Source organism: Argopecten irradians, chromosome 5, assembly GCF_041381155.1.
Source record: "Argopecten irradians isolate NY chromosome 5, Ai_NY, whole genome shotgun sequence".
NCBI classification, from domain to species: domain Eukaryota; kingdom Metazoa; phylum Mollusca; class Bivalvia; order Pectinida; family Pectinidae; genus Argopecten; species Argopecten irradians.
The window spans coordinates 9,759,752-9,784,252 of record NC_091138.1 but is presented as its reverse complement, the minus strand read 5'-3'; the positions used below and the strand labels follow the sequence as shown (position 1 = coordinate 9,784,252).

At 39.3% G+C, this 24,501-nt stretch overlaps 1 protein-coding gene across 1 annotated transcript in view; it reads left to right on the top strand.

Annotated features, from left to right (window-relative positions):
* The window catches only part of LOC138324259 (caskin-2-like), a 172,454-nt gene extending 150,602 nt beyond the window's left edge, over window positions 1-21,852 (top strand). Inside the window, exons 14-18 of the mRNA XM_069269338.1 lie at window positions 2,209-2,319; window positions 3,593-3,920; window positions 14,050-16,017; window positions 16,885-16,951; window positions 17,347-21,852. Of these exons, the coding sequence (XP_069125439.1) occupies window positions 2,209-2,319; window positions 3,593-3,920; window positions 14,050-16,017; window positions 16,885-16,951; window positions 17,347-17,446 (2,574 nt within the window). The 3' untranslated portion in view covers window positions 17,447-21,852. The remainder of the gene's footprint in view (window positions 1-2,208; window positions 2,320-3,592; window positions 3,921-14,049; window positions 16,018-16,884; window positions 16,952-17,346) is intronic.
* The last annotated feature ends 2,649 nt before the right edge of the window (window positions 21,853-24,501 follow it).

The following is a 24,501-nucleotide window of genomic DNA, read 5'->3' as shown; positions in this document are numbered from 1 at the left end:
CGTAGCTAGACTACTATACATCTGTGGGAGGCAGTCAGTGGTCGTAGCTAGACTACTATACATCTGTGGGAGGCAGTCAGTGGTCGTAGCTAGACTACTATACATCTGTGGGAGGCAGTCAGTGGTCGTAGCTAGACTACTATACATCTGTGGGAGGCAGTCAGTGGTCGTAGCTAGACTACTATACATCTGTGGGGGGCAGTCAGTGGTCGTAGCTAGACTACTATACATCTGTGGGAGGCAGTCAGTGGTCGTAGCTAGACTACTATACATCTGTGGGAGGCAGTCAGTGGTCGTAGCTAGCACTATCATTGTGGGAGGCAGTCTAGCTAGACTACATACATGGTGGGAGGCAGTCAGTGGTCGTAGCTAGACTACTATACATCTGTGGGAGGCAGTCAGTGGTCGTAGCTAGACTACTATACATCTGTGGGAGGCAGTCAGTGGTCGTAGCTAGACTACTATACATCTGTGGGAGGCAGTCAGTGGTCGTAGCTAGACTACTATACATCTGTGGGAGGCAGTCAGTGGTCGTAGCTAGACTACTATACATCTGTGGGGGGCAGTCAGTGGTCGTAGCTAGACTACTATACATGTGTGGGAGGCAGTCAGTGGTCGTAGCTAGACTACTATACATGTGTGGGAGGCAGTCAGTGGTCGTAGCTAGACTACTATACATCTGTGGGGCAGGCAGTGTCTACTAGTCAGTGGGAGGCATCATAGCTAGACTACTATACATCTGTGGGAGGCAGTCAGTGGTCATAGCTAGACTACTATACATCTGTGGGGGGCAGTCAGTGGTCGTAGCTAGACTACTATACATGTGTGGGAGACAGTCAGTGGTCGTAGCTAGACTACTATACATCTGTGGGAGGCAGTCAGTGGCCGTAGCTAGACTACTATACATCTGTGGGAGGCAGTCAGTGGTCATAGCTAGACTACTATACATCTGTGGGAGGCAGTCAGTGGTCGTAGCTAGACTACTATACATGTGTGGGAGGCAGTCAGTGGTCGTAGCTAGACTACTATACACTGTGTGGGAGGCAGTCAGTGGTCGTAGCTAGACTACTATACATCTGTGGGAGGCAGTCAGTGGTCGTAGCTAGACTACTATACATCTGTGGGAGGCAGTCAGTGGTCGTAGCTAGACTACTATACATCTGTGGGGGGCAGTCAGTGGTCGTAGCTAGACTACTATACATGTGTGGGAGGCAGTCAGTGGTCGTAGCTAGACTACTATACATCTGTGGGAGGCAGTCAGTGGTCCTGTGGGAGGCAGTCAGTGGTCGTAGCTAGACTACTATACATCTGTGGGGGGGCAGTCAGTGGTCGTAGCTAGACTACTATACATCTGTGGGAGGCAGTCAGTGGTCGTAGCTAGACAACTATACATCTGTGGGAGGCAGTCAGTGGTCGTAGCTAGACTACTATACATCTGTGGGGGGCAGTCAGTGGTCGTAGCTAGACTACTATACATGTGTGGGAGGCAGTCAGTGGTCGTAGCTAGACTAATATACATCTGTGGGGGCAGTCAGTGGTCGTAGCTAGACTACTATACATCTGTGGGGGGCAGTCAGTGGTCGTAGCTAGACTACTATACATCTGTGGGAGGCAGTCAGTGGTCGTAGCTAGACTACTATACATCTGTGGGAGGCAGTCAGTGGTCTTAGCTAGACTACTATACATCTGTGGGAGGCAGTCAGTGGTCGTAGCTAGACTACTATACATGTGTGGGAGGCAGTCAGTGGTCATAGCTAGACTAATATACATCTGTGGGAGGCAGTCAGTGGTCATAGCTAGACTACTATACATCTGTGGGAGGCAGTCAGGGTCATAGCTAGACTACTAAAGTAAGCTCTAGAACAAATAACTTATTCACAGCTCCTTCCATCTCTCCATGGTTTTCCTCATTCTGGTCTTTATTCCTTAGTTATCTGTAATGCCTTCTCCTCTGTCTCTCTAATAGAAATGGGGGCTATATTTTGGTCTTACATATGTATGTACTAGCTGTTCCAAAAATATAACACAATGCAACTCTGATGTCCACAGTAGAGTTAATCAGCACAAAATTTACATCATTTTAGGTTAATTCTGGTATTCTAACATGCTTTAATGTATTTGCATTATATTTTACATGTTATGTGCCTGTTGTAATTGGTTTTGTGTAGATGGAAATCTGTAAATTTTATATCCTTTTGTTACACACAGGATCACGAAGTCTTGCGCTGCTGGCTTCGAGATCTGCGCTTTGAAGATTACCATGGCAACTTTTTACAAGCAGGCTATGACATGCCAACAATATCTCGTATGACGCCAGAGGTAAGTTGGTCCAGGTCATTAAAAGTTTTGATCTTGTGCATGAACATTTTTGTTATGTTTCCATCTAAAGTGCTGAATAATTTGCTAAATCCTGCCAGTTTCCTTGTTTTGACTGGTTTCAGGCAATAATACACAGAGACAAGTAATTGTACTATCTGTAGCATTACTCAAAGACATATCACTTCTCAGTTTAATCTACATTCATGATGAGGCTGTAAGTTTAATGGCTAAGCTTGAGACAGTTGTAAATGTTGAAATATAGTATATATTTACCTATAAATTCTACTCCTATTTCTGAATTATTAAATCAAATTATGTAAATACTTATATACATTTATCATTATTTAAGAGAAACAGGGTGTACCTAATATCTAGTTACTGTCGGCCAACAACAGGAAGTGTTCGGTCATGTGACCTGCTATCAGAGAAATGAGATCCTGTCATGTGACTTTTTATCAGAAAAGACGATACTTATGCCATCATTGATAAATAAAGATGTTGGATTGGTCGTGGCATTTTATTTGTATTTTTACTGTTTTATCTGGAATCACACCCTACCTGCTTTGAAAACTTTATTTTTTGTTGTGATATGCAGCCAAATTAACTTTGGAACCATGCTGTGAATATTTCAGTTTAATGTATATTTAAAATGTTTTACATAAATACCAGAATCTTGTGGCATAGCTATTTGCTTTTTTGCCTGCCAAAATAAAAGAAGAACAAAAAATATAAATTGTTTGGTTCAGAATGTGACAGTAAGTGATCGTTAATGCTGACAAGTGCTTATAAATAGGGCCTCATCCTGTTAATTGGTGTTGATTCAAAAGTAAGAAAAAAAATCAGGAATTTAAAAAATATAGAAGAAAATGTTAACAATTTGAAAACATTCTGAAAGTAAGTAGACGGTGCTGTACTTAGTGATCATCAAGGTCACAAACATATACTATACTGTTCACCTTGTGTAAAATTAGAATAATGCACTCAAAAATTCCTTTTGCATTAAGTTTCAGTGGGATAGCACTCTAAAGTCAACAATAAATCTAATCACCATCATTTATAAAACCATTTGGAAACAGATTTTCTCATCTCTCATTTGTCCCAATCCATAGACAATGCATTGCTAGAGATTCTTCTCATTTCTTTGAGATGTTTTATTCAGGAAGACCTCGAATACAAATGCAAATATAAGAGATTATCTATAGCATTTTTTACTTGAAGTAAAGCTTTCTTAGTTTAATTGTGCTTTGTTAATCAATATAATTCTATGTTTTAGGATCTAACGGCCATAGGAATAACAAAACCGGGTCACAGAAAGCGCCTCAAGGCTGAGATTGCTCGGCTGAACATCCATGATGGCATCCCAGACCACAAACCTGTGAGTTTGACAGTGGGTCGTATGATAGTGTTACAGGCATGGTCTGGTTACCATACAGTTTTTTTTTGTGTCATAGTGGTGCAGCTGGTGGGATGGTCTGTTTACCATACAATGTGTCAAAGTGGTGGAGGCAGTGGGATGGTCTGGTTTACCATACAGTGTGTCATAGTACTGGAGGCGGTGGGATGGTCTGGTTACCATACAGTGTGTCATAGTGGTGCAGCTGGTGGGATGGTCTGGTTACCATACAGTGTGTCATAGTGGTGCAGCCGGTGGGATGGTCTGGTTACCATACAGTGTGTCATAGTGGTGGAGGCTGTGGGATGGTCTGGTTTACCATACAATGTGTCATAGTGGTGCAGGCGTGCGATGGTCTGGTTTACCATCAGTGTGTCATAGTGGTGTGGCGGTGGATGGTCTGGTTACCATACAATGTGTCATAGTGGTGGCAGGCGGTGGGATGGTCTGGTTACCATACAATGTGTCATAGTGGTGCGGGCGGTGGGATGGTCTGGTTTAGCATACAGTGTGTCATAGTGGTGCGGGCGGTGGGATGGTCTGGTTACCATTCAGTGTGTCATAGTGGTGCAGGCGGTGGGATGGTCTGGTTACCATACAGTGTGTCATAGTGGTGCGGGCAGGTGGGATGGTCTGGTTTACCATACAGTAGTGTCATAGTGGTGCAGCGGGTGGGATGGTCTGGTTTACTATACAGTTTGTCATAGTGGTGCGGACGGTGGGATGGTCTGGTTTACCATACAGTTTGTCATAGTGGTGCAGGGTGGTGGATGGTCTGGTTTACTATACAGTTTGTCATAGTGGTTTGGATGGTCTAGTTTACCATACAGTGTGTCATAGTGGTGTGGGTGCCGTGGATGGTCTGGTTTACCATGTACAGTGTGTCATAGTGGTGCAGGGCAGTGGAATGGTCTGGTTTACTATACAGTGTGTCATAGTGGTGCAGCCGGTGGGATGGTCTAGTTTACCATACAGTGTGTCATAGTGGTGCAGTCGGTGGGATGGTCTGGTTTACCATACAATGTGTCATAGTGGTGCAGCCGGTGGGATGGTCTGGTTTACCATACAGTGTGTCATAGTGTGGTGCAGGTGGTGGGATGGTCTGGTTACCATACAGTGTGTCATAGTGGTGCAGGGCGGTGGGATGGTCTGGTTACCATACAATGTGTCATAGTGGTGCAGCCGGTGGGATGGTCTGGTTTACCATACAGTGTGTCATAGTGGTGCAGGGTGGTGGGATGGTCTGGTTTACCATACAGTGTGTCATAGTGGTGCGGGCGGTGGGATGGTCTGGTTACCATACAATGTGTGTCATAGTGGTGCAGGGCGGTGGGATGGTCTGGTTTACCATACAGTGTGTCATAGTGGTGCAGCCGGTGCGATGGTCTAGTTTACATACAGTGTGTCATAGTGGTGCGGGCCGGTGGTGGTCTGGTTTACCATACAGTGTGTCATAGTGGTGCAGGCGGTGGATGGTCTGGTTACATTCAGTGTGTCATAGTGGTGCAGGTGGTGGATGGTCTGGTTACCATTACAGTGTGTCATAGTGGTGCAGGCGGTGCGATGGTCTGGTTAGCATTCAGTGTGTCATAGTGGTCAGGTAGGATGTGGTTACTTCAGTGGTCATAGTGGTGCGGCGGTGCGATGGTCTAGTTTACCATACAGTGTGTCATAGTGGTGCGGGCCGTGCGATGGTCTGGTTACCATACAGTGTGTCATAGTGGTGCGGGCGGTGCGATGGTCTAGGTTTACTATATCAGTATGTCATAGTGGTGCAGGTGGTAGGATGGTCTGGTTAGCATTCAGTGTGTCATAGTGGTGCGGGCGGTGCGATGGTCTGGTTAGCATTCAGTGTGTCATAGTGGTGCAGGTGGTGCGATGTCTGGTTTACCAAAATCAATTGGTATTGATTTGAGGTTACAAAATGACTTGCTGGAATAAGGCATCACTATCTGCATTTGGCTTTTGAGAATAATGTTATACAGGGTTATATTGGTGTGACAAAAAAAGAATAATAGGAATTGCAGTGTTGTTTGTTCTGGCCTAGATTTGGGGAGATAAGAGATACATTTGTAATTGATTTTGTTATGTACACCATACACAAATGCAGGCCTTGATGCATCTTCAATGTGACAGTTAACACTATATGGGCCAAAGTTTGTGGTTTTGCTGAACAATCTAATTTTCCACAAAAACAATTACCAGGTGTGTTAAAAATAAATGGTGTTGTAGGACGTTTCTTTCTGTATTGAATCGATGGTATTCTACTTGTGTATGTACACTTCAGTGTAAGGTACCATAGAACACAGAAATTTATCAATTCGAGGAACAAGTAAGGTTTATCACAGGAACACAGTAAGGTTTATCACAGGAACACATAAGGTTTTATACAAAGGAACACAGTAAGGTTTATCACAGGAACACAGTAAAGGTTTTTTACACAGGAAACACAGTAAGGTTTATCACAGGAACACAGTAAGGTTTTATCACAGGAACACAGTAAGGTTTATCACAGGAATTCACAGTAAGGTTTATCACAGGAACACAGTAAGGTTTTATCACAGGAACACAGTAAGGTTTTATCACAGGAACAACAAGTAAGGATTATCACAGGAACACAGTAAGGTTTAATCACAGGAACACAGTAAGTGTTTATCACAGGACACACAGTAAGGTTTTACACAAGGACACTTAAAATAAGGTTTAGTCAACAGAACCAAACCTAAGGTTATTCACAGGAACACAGTAAGGTTTACACAGGAACACAGTAAGTTTATCACTAGGAACACAGTAAGGTTTATTACACAGGGAAACTTGGAAACACAGTAAGGTTTTACACAGAAACTTGGTAAGGTTTATCACAGGAACAGGTAAAGTTTATCACAGGAACACAGTAAGGTTTTACACAGAAACTAGTAAGTTTATCACAGGAACACAGTAAGGTTTTACACAGAAACTTGGTAAGGTTTATCACAGGAACACAGTAAGGTTTTATCACACAGGTTTTTAACAGAAACTTGGTAAGGTTTATCACACAGGAACACAGTAAGGTTTATCACAGGAACACAGTAAGGTTTTACACAGGAACACAGTAAGGTTTATCACAGGAACACAGTAAGGTTTATCACAGGAACACAGTAAGGTTTTACACAGGAACACAGTAAGGTTTATCACAGGAACACAGTAAGGTTTATCACAGGAACACAGTAAGGTTTTACACAGGAACACAGTAAGGTTTTAAACAGGAACACAGTAAGGTTTATCACAGGAACACAGTAAGGTTTTACACAGGAACACTGTAAGGTTTATCACAGGAACACAGTAAGGTTTATCACAGGAACACAGTAAGGTTTTACACAGGAACACAGTAAGGTTTATCACAGGAACACAGTAAGGTTTATCACAGGAACACAGTAAGGTTTACACAGGAACACAGTAAGGTTTATCACAGGAACACAGTAAGGTTTATCACACAGAAAATCACAGACACAGTAAGGTTTTACACAGGAACACAGTAAGGTTTTACACAGGAACACAGTAAGGTTTATACAAGGAACACAGTAAGGTTTATCACAGGAACACAGTAAGGTTTATACACAGGAACACAGTAAGGTTTATCAGGACAGGAACACAGTAAGGTTTATCACAGGAACACAGTAAGGTTTATCACAGGAACACAGTAAGGTTTATCACAGGAACACAGTAAGGTTTATCACAGGAACACAGTAAGGTTTTATCACAGGAACACAGTAAGGTTTATCACAGGAACACAGTAAGGTTTATCACAGGAACACAGTAAGGTTTATCACAGGAACACAGTAAGGTTTATCACAGGAACACAGTAAGGTTTATCACAGGAACACAGTAAGGTTTATCACAGGAACACAGTAAGGTTTTACACAGGAACACAGTAAGGTTTATCACAGGAACACAGTAAGGTTTATCACAGGAACACAGTAAGGTTTATCACAGGAACACAGTAAGGTTTATCACAGGAACACAGTAAGGTTTTACACAGGAACACAGTAAGGTTTATCACAGGAACACAGTAAGGTTTTACACAGAAACTTGGTATGGTTTATCACAGGAACACAGTAAGGTTTTATCACAGGAACACAGTAAGGTTTATACACAGGAACACAGTAAGGTTTATCACAGGAACACAGTAAGGTTTATCACAGGAACACAGTAAGGTTTTACACAGGAACACAGTAAGGTTTTACACAGGAACACAGTAAGGTTTATCACAGGAACACAGTAAGGTTTTACACAGGAACACAGTAAGGTTTATCACAGGAACACAGTAAGGTTTATCACAGGAACACAGTAAGGTTTTATCACAGGAACACAGTAAGGTTTATCACAGGAACACAGTAAGGTTTTACACAGGAACACAGTAAGGTTTATCACAGGAACACAGTAAGGTTTTACACAGGAACACAGTAAGGTTTATCACAGGAACACAGTAAGGTTTTCACAGGAACACAGTAAGGTTTTATCACAGGAACACAGTAAGGTTTATCACAGGAACACAGTAAGGTTTTATCACAGGAACACAGTAAGGTTTTACACAGGAACACAGTAAGGTTTTACACAGGAACACAGTAAGGTTTATCACAGGAACACAGTAAGGTTTATCACAGGAACACAGTAAGGTTTACACAGAACACAGTAAGTTTATCACAGGACACAGTAAGGTTTATCACAGAACACAGTAAGGTTTATCACAGGAACACAGTAAGGTTTTATCACAGGAACACAGTAAGGTTTTACACAGGAACACGTAAGGTTTAACAGGAACACAGTAAGGTTTATCACAGGAACACAGTAAGGTTTATCACAGGAACACAGTAAGGTTTATCACAGGAACACAGTAAGGTTTATCACAGGAACACAGTAAGGTTTATCACAGGAACACAGTAAGGTTTGTCACAGGAACACAGTAAGGTTTATCACAGGAACACAGTAAGGTTTATCACAGGAACACAGTAAGGTTTTACACAGGAACACAGTAAGGTTTATCACAGGAACACAGTAAGGTTTATCACAGGAACACAGTAAGGTTTATCACAGGAACACAGTAAGGTTTATCACAGGAACACAGTAAGGTTTATCACAGGAACACAGTAAGGTTTATCACAGGAACACAGTAAGGTTTTACACAGGAACACAGTAAGGTTTATCACAGGAACACAGTAAGGTTTATCACAGGAACACAGTAAGGTTTATCACAGGAACACAGTAAGGTTTTACACAGGAACACAGTAAGGTTTATCACAGGAACACAGTAAGGTTTATCACAGGAACACAGTAAGGTTTATCACAGGAACACAGTAAGTTTATCACAGGAACACAGTAAGGTTTATCACAGGAACACAGTAAGGTTTATCACAGGAACACAGTAAGGTTTATCACAGGAACACAGTAAGGTTTATCACAGGAACACAGTAAGGTTTATCACAGGAACACAGTAAGGTTTATCACAGGAACACAGTAAGGTTTATCACAGGAACACAGTAAGGTTTATCACAGGAACACAGTAAGGTTTATCACAGGAACACAGTAAGGTTTAACAGGAACACAGTAAGGTTTATCACAGGAACACAGTAAGTTTTCACAGGAACACAGTAAGGTTTATCACAGGAACACAGTAAGGTTTATCACAGGAACACAGTAAGGTTTTACACAGGAACACAGTAAGGTTTATCACAGGAACACAGTAAGGTTTATCACAGGAACACAGTAAGGTTTATCACAGGAACACAGTAAGGTTTATCACAGGAACACAGTAAGGTTTATCACAGGAACACAGTAAGGTTTATCACAGGAACACAGTAAGGTTTATCACAGGAACACAGTAAGGTTTTACACAGGAACACAGTAAGGTTTATCACAGGAACACAGTAAGGTTTTACACAGGAACACAGTAAGGTTTTACACAGGAACACAGTAAGGTTTATCACAGGAACACAGTAAGGTTTATCACAGGAACACAGTAAGGTTTATCACAGGAACACAGTAAGGTTTATCACAGGAACACAGTAAGGTTTATCACAGGAACACAGTAAGGTTTATCACAGGAACACAGTAAGGTTTATCACAGAAACTTGGTAAGGTTTATCACAGGAACACAGTAAGGTTTATCACAGGAACACAGTAAGGTTTATCACAGGAACACAGTAAGGTTTACACAGGAACACAGTAAGGTTTATCACAGGAACACAGTAAGGTTTATCACAGGAACACAGTAAGGTTTATCACAGGAACACAGTAAGGTTTATCACAGGAACACAGTAAGGTTTTACACAGGAACACAGTAAGGTTTATCACAGGAACACAGTAAGGTTTTACACAGGAACACAGTAAGGTTTATCACAGGAACACAGTAAGGTTTTACAGAACACAGTAAGGTTTTACACAGGAACACAGTAAGGTTTATCACAGGAACACAGTAAGGTTTTACACAGGAACACAGTAAGGTTTATCACAGGAACACAGTAAGGTTTATCACAGGAACACAGTAAGGTTTTCACAGGAACACAGTAAGGTTTACACAGGAACACAGTAAGGTTTAACAGGACACAGTAAGGTTTATCACAGGAACACGTATAAGGTTTTACACAGGAACACAGTAAGGTTTATCACAGGAACACAGTAAGGTTTTACACAGGAACACAGTAAGGTTTATCACAGGAACACAGTAAGGTTTATCACAGGAACACAGTAAGGTTTATCACAGGAACACAGTAAGGTTTATCACAGGAACACAGTAAGGTTTATCACAGGAACACAGTAAGGTTTTACACAGGAACACAGTAAGGTTTATCACAGGAACACAGTAAGGTTTATCACAGGAACACAGTAAGGTTTATCACAGGAACACAGTAAGGTTTTACACAGGAACACAGTAAGGTTTATCACAGGAACACAGTAAGGTTTTACACAGGAACACAGTAAGGTTTATCACAGGAACACAGTAAGGTTTATCACAGGAACACAGTAAGGTTTATCACAGGAACACAGTAAGGTTTATCACAGGAACACAGTAAGGTTTATCACAGGAACACAGTAAGGTTTGTCACAGGAACACGGTAAGGTTTTACACAGGAACACAGTAAGGTTTTAAACTGGAACACAGTAAGGTTTATCACAGGAACACAGTAAGGTTTTACACAGAAACTTGGTAAGGTTTATCACAGGAACACAGTAAGGTTTTACACAGGAACACAGTAAGGTTTATCACAGGAACACAGTAAGTTTTATCACAGGAACACAGTAAGGTTTTCACAGGAACACAGTAAGGTTTATCACAGGAACACAGTAAGGTTTATACAGAACACAGTAAGGTTTATCACAGGAACACAGTAAGGTTTTATCACAGGAACACAGTAAGGTTTATCACAGGAACACAGTAAGGTTTTAACAGGAACACAGTAAGGTTTATCACAGGAACACAGTAAGGTTTTACACAGGAACACAGTAAGGTTTATCACAGGAACACAGTAAGGTTTTACACAGAAACTTACCACAGGAACACAGTAAGGTTTATCACAGGAACACAGTAAGGTTTATCACAGGAACACAGTAAGGTTTATCACAGGAACACAGTAAGGTTTATCACAGGAACACAGTAAGGTTTTACACAGGAACACAGTAAGGTTTGTCACAGGAACACAGTAAGGTTTTCACAGGAACACAGTAAGGTTTTATCACAGGAACACAGTAAGGTTTATCACAGGAACACACAGTAAGGTTTATCACAGGAACACAGTAAGGTTTGTCACAGGAACACAGTAAGGTTTATCACAGGAACACAGTAAGATTTATCACAGGAACACAGTAAGGTTTATCACAGGAACACAGTAAGGTTTGTCACAGGAACACAGTAAGGTTTTACACAGGAACACAGTAAGGTTTATCACAGGAACACAGTAAGGTTTATCACAGGAACACAGTAAGGTTTATCACAGGAACACAGTAAGGTTTTACACAGGAACACAGTAAGGTTTTCACAGGAACACAGTAAGGTTTTACAGGAACACAGTAAGGTTTATCACAGGAACACAGTAAGGTTTTACACAGGAACACAGTAAGGTTTATCACAGGAACACAGTAAGGTTTTACACAGAAACTTGGTAAGGTTTATCACAGGAACACAGTAAGGTTTATCACAGGAACACAGTAAGGTTTATCACAGGAACACAGTAAGGTTTATCACAGGAACACAGTAAGGTTTTACACAGGAACACAGTAAGGTTTACCACAGGAACACAGTAAGGTTTATCACAGGAACACAGTAAGATTTATCACAGGAACACAGTAAGGTTTATCACAGGAACACAGTAAGGTTTATCACAGGAACACAGTAAGGTTTTACACAGGAACACAGTAAGGTTTGTCACAGGAACACAGTAAGATTTATCACAGGAACACAGTAAGGTTTTACACAGAATCTTGGTAAGGTTTATCACAGGAACACAGTAAGGTTTTACACAGAAACTTGGTAAGGTTTATCACAGGAACACAGTAAGGTTTATCACAGGAACACAGTAAGGTTTATCACAGGAACACAGTAAGGTTTTACACATAAACTCGGTAAGGTTCCTAATAGAAACGCAGTAAGATTTTACACAAAAACTCAGTAAGGTTTTACACAAAAACTCAGTAAGGTTTTACACAGAAGCTCTGATTTTGTACATTAGTTGTAAGGTTACCTGGTTTGGTTGTGTAGAGATATGTGATATCATTATGATGAGCTAATTTCTTCTGATTCAGTAAAATTTAAATATTTGATCAGGTAAAAAATATTGACTTTATCAATATGGAATCTCTTCTTTTGTAAACACTATATTTAACTAAAAATGTTAAAAGCACTTTAACCGTCAATTTGAAAAGAAAAACTTGCTATTTTGAAATCGAGAAGGAAAGTTGGATAAAGCATAACACGTTTGTTAGATTTCGCAGTTCCTTGGCTACTGGATTCTATCAATCGTCTGACAGGCTGTTGGTGGTTTCCATAACAATCTATTTCAGTTCTCTCCCGGTGGGATACAGAGAAAAAATGGCCTCGCCTGTATCAGTAGGGGCTGCAGACATTATACACTGGCTCAATTTAGTGCTTTCAAATAGAACAATGGATTAAAATTAGGAGAGCTATGGTGAATGTCTACAACAAGCATCAAGGATATTGTTTAGTAATTATCTTTTAATAATGGAAACTAAATTTGTTTTGAATGATCTTTTTTTTAAATATTTCTCCGCAAATGTAAGACTTTTATTGCATTGGGACAAATATCTTTTAAAACTTTGACATTTTTTTTTTTTCACTAGAAAATCATTTTGATGAGTTAATGTGCACAAAACCGAGAATAGAGATGTGATTTGTTGATGATAAGGAAAGTTTACGAGGAGGAAGGCTGCTTCATAGAAATGATAGAGATGACAGTATAACACTAGTTTTATATGTACAAACCTCCCATATATTGAGTCATTTTGACATGATTAGGCACCCAACACAATATACATATTAAGATGAATTTTCAGCAGAAGTAAAGAAACATTGGATCTTTAGTGATATCCCCGTTTTTAAACATGTTTGCAAGCCTCGGTTTGTTAAGGTGTGATCATTCATTGTGGAGGGAAGGTAAAACCGTGGTCTCTTAGCGTAAAATCTTGATCTGTAAAACTGAAATCCATCTCCTTGATGTACAGCTATAGATTTGGTAGTTGTTCAACCTCTGAAATGGAGGTTTACATTAAATTTTGATTTAAGCTTAAGATGTCAGTAAATCCCACACACAAAGGAAATATATTATTTAATAAAGAAAAATCAATTTGTGTCTTGGTCTCAAGAGGGTTCTAGATGGGGGCTTCAGTCAGGTCTCCACATAAGTTTATGGCATATCACATGTATAAATATGGAGGTTTTGTAAAAAAGGAGAGAAAAATTACAAAAACATACAGCCATACAAATCTAAAATTCTGAAACTAGTTGATATTAGTTTGTGTAAGAGTCTAGCAATCTATCAGTTAAAGGAATACTACTTTGGTTACATACAGTTAACAAACATAAAAAAGACAAAAACATAAATGGTTTTCTGTGTAATATAAACACAAAATTATGTTACATAAAACTTATTGGTTGTGCTAAAACAAAACAGTTTTGAAATTAAAATCCTTTACTGCTATATAAGTATAAATAGAAATCTTTTGTATCAGCTAGAGTTAAGCCTAAGATATCCTTAGAACAATTATGTAATCATGTAACATTGAAAGAATTCAAATACCCTAAATAGATTTGTATCTAGTCATTAACTGTATATGTTTTGTATTTTCAGGTCATCAGAAAAAGATCATGTTGGCAATAGAACGACTGAAGCGGATTATGTCGGGTTCGAAACGTCTCTCCACTATGGACAACAACAAGCGTTCGTCTGGGGAGGCTCTGGAACCTCCAGCCAATAACAACACACGATGGTCAGCGGGTGAGGTCATGTCATCATCTTATAATGGTCAAGACATGGCTGGAGGTATGCCCTACAAGCCACGCCGATCATCGTCTAGTGAGAACTCTAATAATGCAAACATAGATTTCTCATCAGCAACATCATCGCCCTTTAGGAACCGTCACAGCAGTGAGAGTAGCATCGATTCCTGCTTTCTTCCGCCAAGTCCAAGTGGCAGTTCATCGTCATCGTACCAGCCCGATGTTGTAGCCATACAGGTCAAAAGGTCATCATCTCAGTCGGGTCCAGCACCATACCATAAAGAGTCGAGAGACATGAGTGGTCAGACTATTACGTATCAGTCCTTTCAGGTGCCAGCTACAGGCCAACGGTTGTCCGACAGTATGGACCGTGAAACTACACCAACAGGTGATGATGTCATGTATATAGTGCAGGGATCGCCGAAGGCATCGGTGCCCGTGGCAACTGTTGTTCCTAAAGCAGCCATCAAACCAAAGCCTGTGGCTAAAATTATAGCAAAAACAAAGCGTACTAGTCGGGAGTGTTCACCTGACATCATTGACATAGAAAAACATGAGATTGAGAAAAACCAGGATGTGTGTCAGAGTCCATCACATAATGGTGGACATCGGAAGTCGGACCATATCTATGATCAACCTCAGATACACAGTTCAATGTCTCCATGTCACAAAAAGATTGAACCACAGGAAATACCTGGTTCACCAAAGACACCAATTCATAAAGTCAACAAGAATGGTGCTGTAACTGAACCTATATTTGTCTCAACACAACAGGAAGTGACATCACATCCCCAGAATTCTCCACAACAGGGGTCACCGAGTGGTAAAAGTCGGAAAGTTCCGCCACCACCACCCCCAAAACGGACTAATTCTATCACACAAAGATCTGACCATGCTGTGAAAGAGCCGAGGTCACCTCACTTTGCTGGAAGCATACCAAAGTCTGCTGTACAGGGACAGACGCCTGGAAATAAACCAGAACTAATTTCACATGGAAAGGAACAAGCTTTTGCAAATTGTGTTCAAAGTCTTTCTCAAAGGTTTGGCAGAAAACGTGAGGAATCGTGCAATTCTGACGAGGTTGGGAGTTCTGATGGGGAGGAGTTTCCCCCGCCCCCACCTCCTGTGGCTATGGATATTATCACACCTAAACTGCATAATTATGGAATTCCCAGTAAGGAGGAGAAAAGCAGTATGGGTAGTGAATATCGCCATCAGGGCAAAGTTAAAGTGGAGCACAACGTGGCTCCGGGCACCGTGGTGAGTAGTACAACTCACAGCCCCGCTAAGACTGTGTCAAAGAGCGAGGACACTAACGAAGGTAATGTGGAAAGTACATTTGGTGTAAAATTACGAACACAGCCCACGGTGTCGGTGACAGCACAGGGAACCCCGCCCCCAACTCCTCCCCCTAAAACACACAGTGTAGTTCAGGGCGGGGCTCAGCCTGTGTCTCGTACAAACCCTATTGTGTCTCATCCGAAGCCATCACCGCCACCAAAAGTGTCGTCTATGAATGGAGGGCTCCCTCCTCATCCAGCATCTAGTGTTCACAGTGAGATAGGTAGTGCTAGGGACAGGAGAAAGGACTCTAATCCCACTTTGGATCTGAATACCTCCACTTCTAGTGTTGACTCTAACACACTGCCATTTGCCAATGAAAATGTTGGGACAATAAAACAGCGGACACCAACCACTAAGCCCTCTGTAGTGCTCATTTCAGAGGAGCTTGGTCAGAATAATTCTCATATGTTTGACCATCTATCTGGCAGTACCAACACTGTAACCGCGACACAACATCCTATCACCTCCCATCGGGGTAAGTACATGTACTACAACCCACATCTAGTCTTCTAATCCTCATGGAAAAGAGGGAGAATGGACATATAGTGTAGCATAATATGTCCATTCTGTCTGTCCAAATATGAAATATGAAATTATGAATGTGAGGCAGTTATGTCGGGACATTTCTAGCTTTCAATTAGTGTAGCAAATGAAATCCAAGAATTAGGGTGGAAAACACTTTTGAAGATAATCAACTGAACTTGCAACCAAATCAGACTGATTATAGTAAAAGGTATTGTTCATATCCTTAGAAGCTGAAATAAATACTGTGGACCATTGTGATTGCTTTCTCAAATATAAGCCAAGATTATCAAGTTTGTCTCACTACGCTGACCTCTATAGTCCCTGTTTTTAGCCCACCATCATTAGATCACTGTCTGCCCAGTGTTTCTTCTGTAGGCAATGCTTGTTACCACTATTTCTAAAGAAATGCTGAAGAGATCTTTTCACAAATTTCATTTGTAGGTTTCCGTGGTTTCAAGTTAGGTATATTGCAATTTGGGAGAACATAATTGGGGGGGAAATAGATGACAAAATTGTATTTTGACGATCAGCACTTCCAACAGACAGCCAATGGAATGTCTTTGCTTTAGGTATAGTTTCTGTATCAAATGTGTCAAGGAAGGAATGAAGTAACAAGTTACAGGGAAAAGATCCTGTTTCTGTCGTAGATTATTCAGTGATGAGTGACAACTTCCTTCTGGGATTCTTGTTTCTTCTAATACTCAGGCTTTCCTTCAGTACTAGAAATAAAATTTCTGTATGCAATTCAGGAAAACACCATTGATAAGTCATGTAAACAAAAACATTTTGTTAACACATGTTTTCTTTATTAATACAGAAATAAAGAAACCAACGGTTCCCAAGAAACCTGGAGTAGCCATGGTGACACCATCAGGACACAATAAGTATGTATCAGACAGCATTCAAAGGTGAAGGTTAATTTAAACTGGAGATGCTCTGTACTGTAAAACTATGTTAAGTATGCTCACATTAGTTAACTGTTACGGGTGAATTTTTAGCAAAGTTGCATATACACACTGTATATTGTTGGTCTAAAGTCATCAGTGCTAAAGATATTTGTACTGTCAGTATTTCCAGCCAATTTCACAGATAGAGTGTAAAACAACGAAAGCCCATGGCAATCAGATATTGTTGTATTTTAATGGTGAATAGCAAAGAAAATACAGCAGTAGAGATTAGGCCCACAATTGTGGTATTCAGGGCAATGTCAGGAAAATGTGTTTTTTGGTAATTTTTCATTACACATTAATAACTGACCAGTACTTTATTTGTATTTCAGACCTGCTGGTGGTGACGTCCTGAACGACATAGACAACATGTTACAGGGCCTAACTGATGAACTGGACGCCATGTTGGAGGAGGAAATGAATTTAGAGTGACCAGATAGTCAGGAGACGTAACTTAAGGTCTCTGGTTACTATATATAGTGACCACAAAGCCAGGAGGCAATTATTACTGGCCATTAAGTTGTGGACAGAAGTAGTGAAAGAAATTTGAACGGAGAGGATAAAGGTTACTGATGTTTTGTTGGTTAATGAAAGGATGATATATTTTCATATCACATCATTGTCAGCATTTCTACTTTGGGACAAGATACAAAACAAAAATTTAATTGTGAGGAATGAAATATGTGATGGAAAAAAATGGTGCAAAATTTATCGTTCATACATGTCAACATGAAATTACTCAAAAGGGTAAATTTCAAAAGTCAATGAGAAAATACATCAACTGTGTTAATTTGATCGATCATGGAAATATTAAAGATGGGAATTTAGAGATGAAAGCAGACTGAAATGCTCTTATTGGCTACAAAAATATCGAATGGAGTTTACTGTCGATGGTTCGAATGTGTAAAGAAAAACGAAAGTGATCTGGCATTGGTTTGGATGTCTCTCTTGGGGGTAGATATGTCAACATATAGAAATACATAAACATTTCAAATATGCCAGAGCAAAATTGTAACTGAATTTGTCTCCATACAGGTAAAGTGATGTTGTATTGATTTCTTGTATGCTCCGAGTGATTTGAAAGATCCCTGTATTCTGTAGAACTCTGAGAGATTTAGAAAACTCTTGTACCATTATCATCCCCATGGGATTGATTTTATTCGATACAAAATCCAGGGTACCTCATCAATGTCAACGATTGCTGAATTCAGGTGCTTCAAAGATCCAACATCTTTTCATGTTTCTTTCATCAAAAATTTTTGATTTCCAATTTTAGATTACTCTTATTCATGCAAATTTATATGCATATACATATATATATATAAGTTGAGATGAAAGTGTATAGTTTTTAAGGAAACTTAATTTCTGACAAAAAATCTGCTTGTTGAAACTTTGACATCCTGAAAATGTATACATTAATATCTTGTAGATAAAATGTCAGGAATGTGTTCACATAGCAACAACACACAAACGTAGTCAAATTTGTGTAGTTGTTGGATCGAGACTGTTCTTGCCAGTTTGATTTTCTCTGATAATTGTTTGATGTGATATCTTAACAGTATTTATTGTAGTTACTTGTTTTTCTCTAAATAAACAACATCAAAGCTTTAAAAATAACATCAACTTCTGCTTTTGCTTACTTATAATATTTCTTCATTGTTTATTTTTAATGCTTTAATTAGGACTTTGGACTTCCCTGTTGATATTGTACTGAGCATATTTCTGCTGAAGTTGTTTGGATGATCTTAAGCTATTTTATCTATTTTCAGCACTATTGTATGCTATTTACAATCATCTGCAATTCCTGGTATACAGTGTTGTGTGGTATCTTTTCAGTCACATGAAATAATATTTTGCTGAATGAAACTGTCTTAGATTCATTCATATCTTTTAAATTTTAACCAATTTTCAAACCACCTACCTATTTTGATTTTATCATTTAGGAAACTTCTGAGACTCTGTTGTCTTTATTTTTGTCTAGGGGAGACAACAACCTTATTACATGGAAATGTGTTCACTCACAAAAGCATAACATAATAGCATACATTGATTTTAGAATATATCTTGTCACTTCTATATCTGAGTATGTTTACAAATGCATTCTTGTTTAACTTTCGATATTTATGTACAAAACAAGATTGTTGGAGCAAACATATCTTGGCCGTATCCAACATAGCTAGACAAATCCATGAGTATAGATTCTTCAGATCTTGCTCCTTTCTTTTTCTGAAGGTCTGTATTTATTAAATCTTTTTGAAATGTGCTTTAAATTTTGTCTCAGAATTGATCTATTTCTTAATATAGATTACAGTTATACCTCTGCTTTAATAAGTTTTCATTGATACATTTTGTTCATTCACTAACTAACGTTACTTGATCTTAATTAATTAGTTTCAAGCTGTTTATACTTCCAGTTTCTTGCTGCCTTTATTACAGTATATAAACGTGTAAAAGTGATTCATACCCCATACATATTGTCCAGCTTATATATATGGCAGTTTTCATTTCAAAAATTCAATTTCTTCATCATATTACATAGTTCTTCTTTACATATATATATATATATGAAGTAATATTTGTAAATGTGAATTTTTACCTTTTGAAGGATTTTGACATTATAGATATTCTTAATTACTATGTGGTAACACTCTTTACTGTTTCATTGGCTATTCATCGCCTACTTGTTGAATATCTAAGACCTTGGTTTTATTAATCTCTTGTTGAATATTCATTACGTGTACTTGTATAGCCATTTGTAGGGTGTATATATTGTCCATATTGAATGTTATCTACATGTATGAATGTCTCATTAAAATTTGTCGTTTAAATCAATGCATTAATAAATTGACTTAGAATTGTAACAAAATGTTGACTGAATCTCGAAAATACATGTAATTAATTTTTAACTTTTATTAGTAGGTATGTAATTTTTAAACATATATTATATATATACACACTCAAGTAGATAATTTGGAAAACAGAAACAACCACTTGGTATGGAAATTGTTGGGGTTGTAACCCTCAATGTTATATAAGTCTCTGTTTTCAAAGATAAAAAAAAAACCTTTAATAATGAAGAGTGCTCATACCCATGATCTAGTCCAATTTTGTGCTTCAGAATTAAGGCTATACAGAACTGCAGGTAGTTGCCGAAGTGTTCAGTAAATGTGAAATATTTACACTTAACATTGATCGAGGCTTATAATGTAATAATTAATGTAAGGTCAATCTGTGCCTGAAGTTTAGTTGTATATATATAAACAAAGATATTTATTGTCATGTGTAAGTTTTAAGTTATTTGGCAATATCTTAGGATTAATGCATTATCTTAGGATTAATGCAATATCTTAAGGTTTATAATATTGTATTTGTATTATGTTGTTAGAAAAAATAATTTGTAGCGATATAACTCATCCATATATCAAGAACTTTGGACCATTCCAGTTCTAGGACTGGAAGAGTTCATTGTTAACTTTTAGGGGCGAATATGTTAATCAAGATGTTACTGTACTTTACCAGTGACAGACTTCTCCTTTCTAATTCCAAAATTAAAGTCCAGTTCTAAATTTGTGAATTTAAATTTGGGTGCATAGTAAATGTTGATTTTTGGATTAAATATGAATGCTTATAGACCTTCATTATACAATCTGATTCCAACCCACCCTGGCAAAAGGCTTGTCATTAGTAAAATATTGTAATACAGTTAAGTTGTGAAATTAAAAGGTTGTGTTACTTGATATCAATGTGTTATTGCTCATGAACATAATGAAATCAAAACTATGGTTGTGTTTTTGCTATCCAAACAATGAAATGAATATTGAATAATGTGATGAAGTCTCAGCCTAACAGATTTTTAGCGTATTTTTATGTAAGGAATTAAGTTCTATTAAAAGGAAATTCAATTTATTGAAATGATTTGAACATGGATGTAAATATATAAGTCATAGTTGAATCTAATGGTACTGTATTTTATTCAAAGTTTGGTTAAATAATGACAAGAAAATTCCATAAACTACCATTTAATTACCAGCTTGCACCAATGCTACCAGAGCAAGCATATTTTAATGTGATTATTTTAAGATTTTATGAAATTGTTATAAAGATATATATATTTGGCAATGGTTTTCGTTGGGCATGACTGATATAAGAAATAATATTTTAGCAGGTTTAAAAAATAATCAGAGAGTGAAGGGTTTATGAGTAACATTTATATAAACAGAGGAGGGGAGATAACTCCTATTTCTCAGTCATGAATATCAAAATTAAATTATAGGTTGATAGTTGATTATCGTACATCTGAGATCAGAAGTGCCTCTAGCCTGACAAAGCTTTCTTCAGGGAAGTGTCAGTTTGTGAAATTGACATTAAAAATAAAACACATTTTATGTACCATGGAAGTGAAAATGATGGTCATTTTTGTAATTTAGTTCTTTTCATTTCCAATCATGAATGTTTGAAACACATAAACTTACATAGTACTTGTGAATAGTTTGTTTTCCCATCTCGTGACCATGTGCCAAGTTTTTGAATATTCTGTTACAATATTTATTTGAAGAATGTCTGTGTGTATGTGTGATTGTTACAATCTGTTATTGTTAAAGTTTAGTTAAGAGAGTCGAGGTTTAATTCATATTATAAATACCTTATCATTTATACATCAATGTAGACATCACCTCATTTACAGTTTTAATTAATTAGGTAAGGAAAGCCTTTGGGCGCCTTTTATTATGATACTTAATTATAACAGTAGCGAACACTCTACCAGGCAGATGAGCCAAAGTCGTCATACTCAACATGTACACACAAACACTGAAATAAATCAAATTTCAGAACGACAATCATGCCTTGTTTCTTTTTAATGCCTATATCATAGACAGAATACTGCCTTTCAGTATTCCCTTTATATCATAGACAGAATACTGCCTTTCAGTGTATTCCCTTTATATCATAGACAGAATACTGCCTTTCAGTATTCCCTTTATATCATAGACAGAATACTGCCTTTCAGTATTCCCTAAGTCGAAATAGATGGTTCATGGTATTGTTATTTTCTTATTAATTCCAATATGTATTGCTTAAAATATACAAATTAACAGGGACCAAAAAGAAACTTTGGAATTCTTTCTGAGAAATATTGTATGTAAACATGGATTGCTGAAATCAAATGTGACACACTATTTTCAGCAAAGCTTTTTAGCTCACCTGGCCCGAAGGGCCGGTGAGCTTATGTCATGGCGCGGCGTCCGTCGTCCGTCGTCCGTCGGCGTCCGTCGGCGTCCGTCTGTCCGTCAACATTTCCTTTCAATCGCTACTAGTCATAGAGTTCTGCATGGATTGTAACCAAATTTGGCCACAAACATCCTTGGGGGAAGGGGAACAGAACTTGTATAAATTTTGGCTCTGACCCCCCGGGGGCAGGAGGGGCGGGGCCCAATAGGGGAAATAGAGGTAAATCCTATAAATCGCTACTTGTCCTAGAGTTCTGCATGGATTGTAACTTAATTTGACCACAAACATCCTTGGGGGAGGGGGAACAGAATTTGTATAAAATTTGGCTCTGACCCCTCGGGGGCAGGAGGGGCGGGGCCCAATAGGGGAAATAGAGGTAAATCCTTTAAATCGCTACTTGTCCTAGAGTTCTGCATGGATTGTAACCAAAATTAGCCACAAACATCCTTGGGGGAAGGGGAACAAAACTTGTATAAATTTTGGCTCTGACCCCACGGGGGCAGGAGGGGTGGGGCCCAATAGGGGTAATAGAGGTAAATCCTTTAAATCGCTACTAGTCATAGAGTTCTACATGGATTGTAACCAAATTTGGCCACAAACATCCTTGGGGGAAGGGGAACAGAACTTGTATAAATTTTGGCTCTGACCCCCCGGGGGCAGGAGGGGCGGGGCCCAATAGGGGAAATAGAGGTAAATCCTTTAAATAGCTACTAGTCATAGAGTTCTGAATGGAATGTAACCATATTTGGCCACAAACATCCTTTTGGGAAGGGGAACAGAACTTTTATAAATTTTGGCTCTGACCCCCCGGGGGCAGGAGGGGCGGGGCCCAATAGGGGAAATAGAGGTAAATCCTTTAAATCGCTACTAGTCATAGAGTTCTTCATGATTTGTAACCAAATTTGGCCACAAACATCCTTGGGGGAGGGGGAACAGAACTTGTATAAATTTTGGCTCTGACCCCACGGGGGCAGGAGGCGCTGGGCCCAATAGGGGAAATAGAGGTAAATCCTTTAAATCGCTACTAGTCATAGAGTTCTGAATGGAATGTAACCAAATTTGGCCACAAACATCCTTGGGGGAAGGGGAACAGAACTTGTATAAATTTTGGCTCTGGTCCCCGGGGGCAGGAGGGGCGGGGCCCAATAGGGGTAATAGAGGTAAATCCTTTAAATCGCTACTAGTCATAGAGTTCTGAATGGAATGTAACCAAATTTGGCCACAAACATCCTTTGGGGAAGGGGAATAAAACTTGTATAAATTTTGGCTCTGACCCCACGGGGGCAGGAGGGGTGGGGCCCAATAGGGGAAATAGAGGTAAATCCTTTAAATCGCTACTAGTCATAGAGTTCTACATGAATTGTAACCAAATTTGGCCACAAGCATCCTTGGGCGAGGGGGAACAGAACTTGTATAAATTTTAACTCTGGTCCCCGGGGGCAGGAGGGGCGGGGCCCAATAGGGGAAATAGAGGTAAATCCTTTAAATCGCTACTTGTCCTAGAGTTCTTCATGGATTGTAACCAAATTTGGCTACAAACATCCTTGGGGGAAGGGGAACAGAACTTGTATAAATTTTGGCTCTGATCCCCCGGGGGCAGGAGGGGCGGGGCCCAATAGGGGAAATAGAAGATCGTGAATCCTTTAAATCGCTACTTGTCCTAGAGTTCTGCATGGATTGTAACCAAATTTGGCCACAAACATCCTTGGGGGAAGGGGAACAGAACTTGTATAAATTTTGGCTCTGACCCCCCGGGGGCAGGAGGGGCGGGGCCCAATAGGGGAAATAGAGGTAAATCCTTTAAATCGCTACTAGTCATAGAGTTCTGAATGGATTGTAACCAAATTTGGCCACAAACATCCTTGGGGGAAGGGGAACAGAACTTGTATAAATTTTGGCTCTGGTCCCCGGGGGCAGGAGGGGCGGGGCCCAATAGGGGTAATAGAGGTAAATCCTTTAAATCGCTACTAGTCATAGAGTTCTGAATGGAATGTAACCAAATTTGGCCACAAACATCCTTTGGGGAAGGGGAATAAAACTTGTATAAATTTTGGCTCTGACCCCACGGGGCAGGAGGGGTGGGGCCCAATAGGGGAAATAGAGGTAAATCCTTTAAATCGCTACTAGTCATAGAGTTCTACATGAATTGTAACCAAATTTGGCCACAAGCATCCTTGGGCGAGGGGGAACAGAACTTGTATAAATTTTAACTCTGGTCCCCGGGGGGCAGGAGGGGCGGGGCCCAATAGGGGAAATAG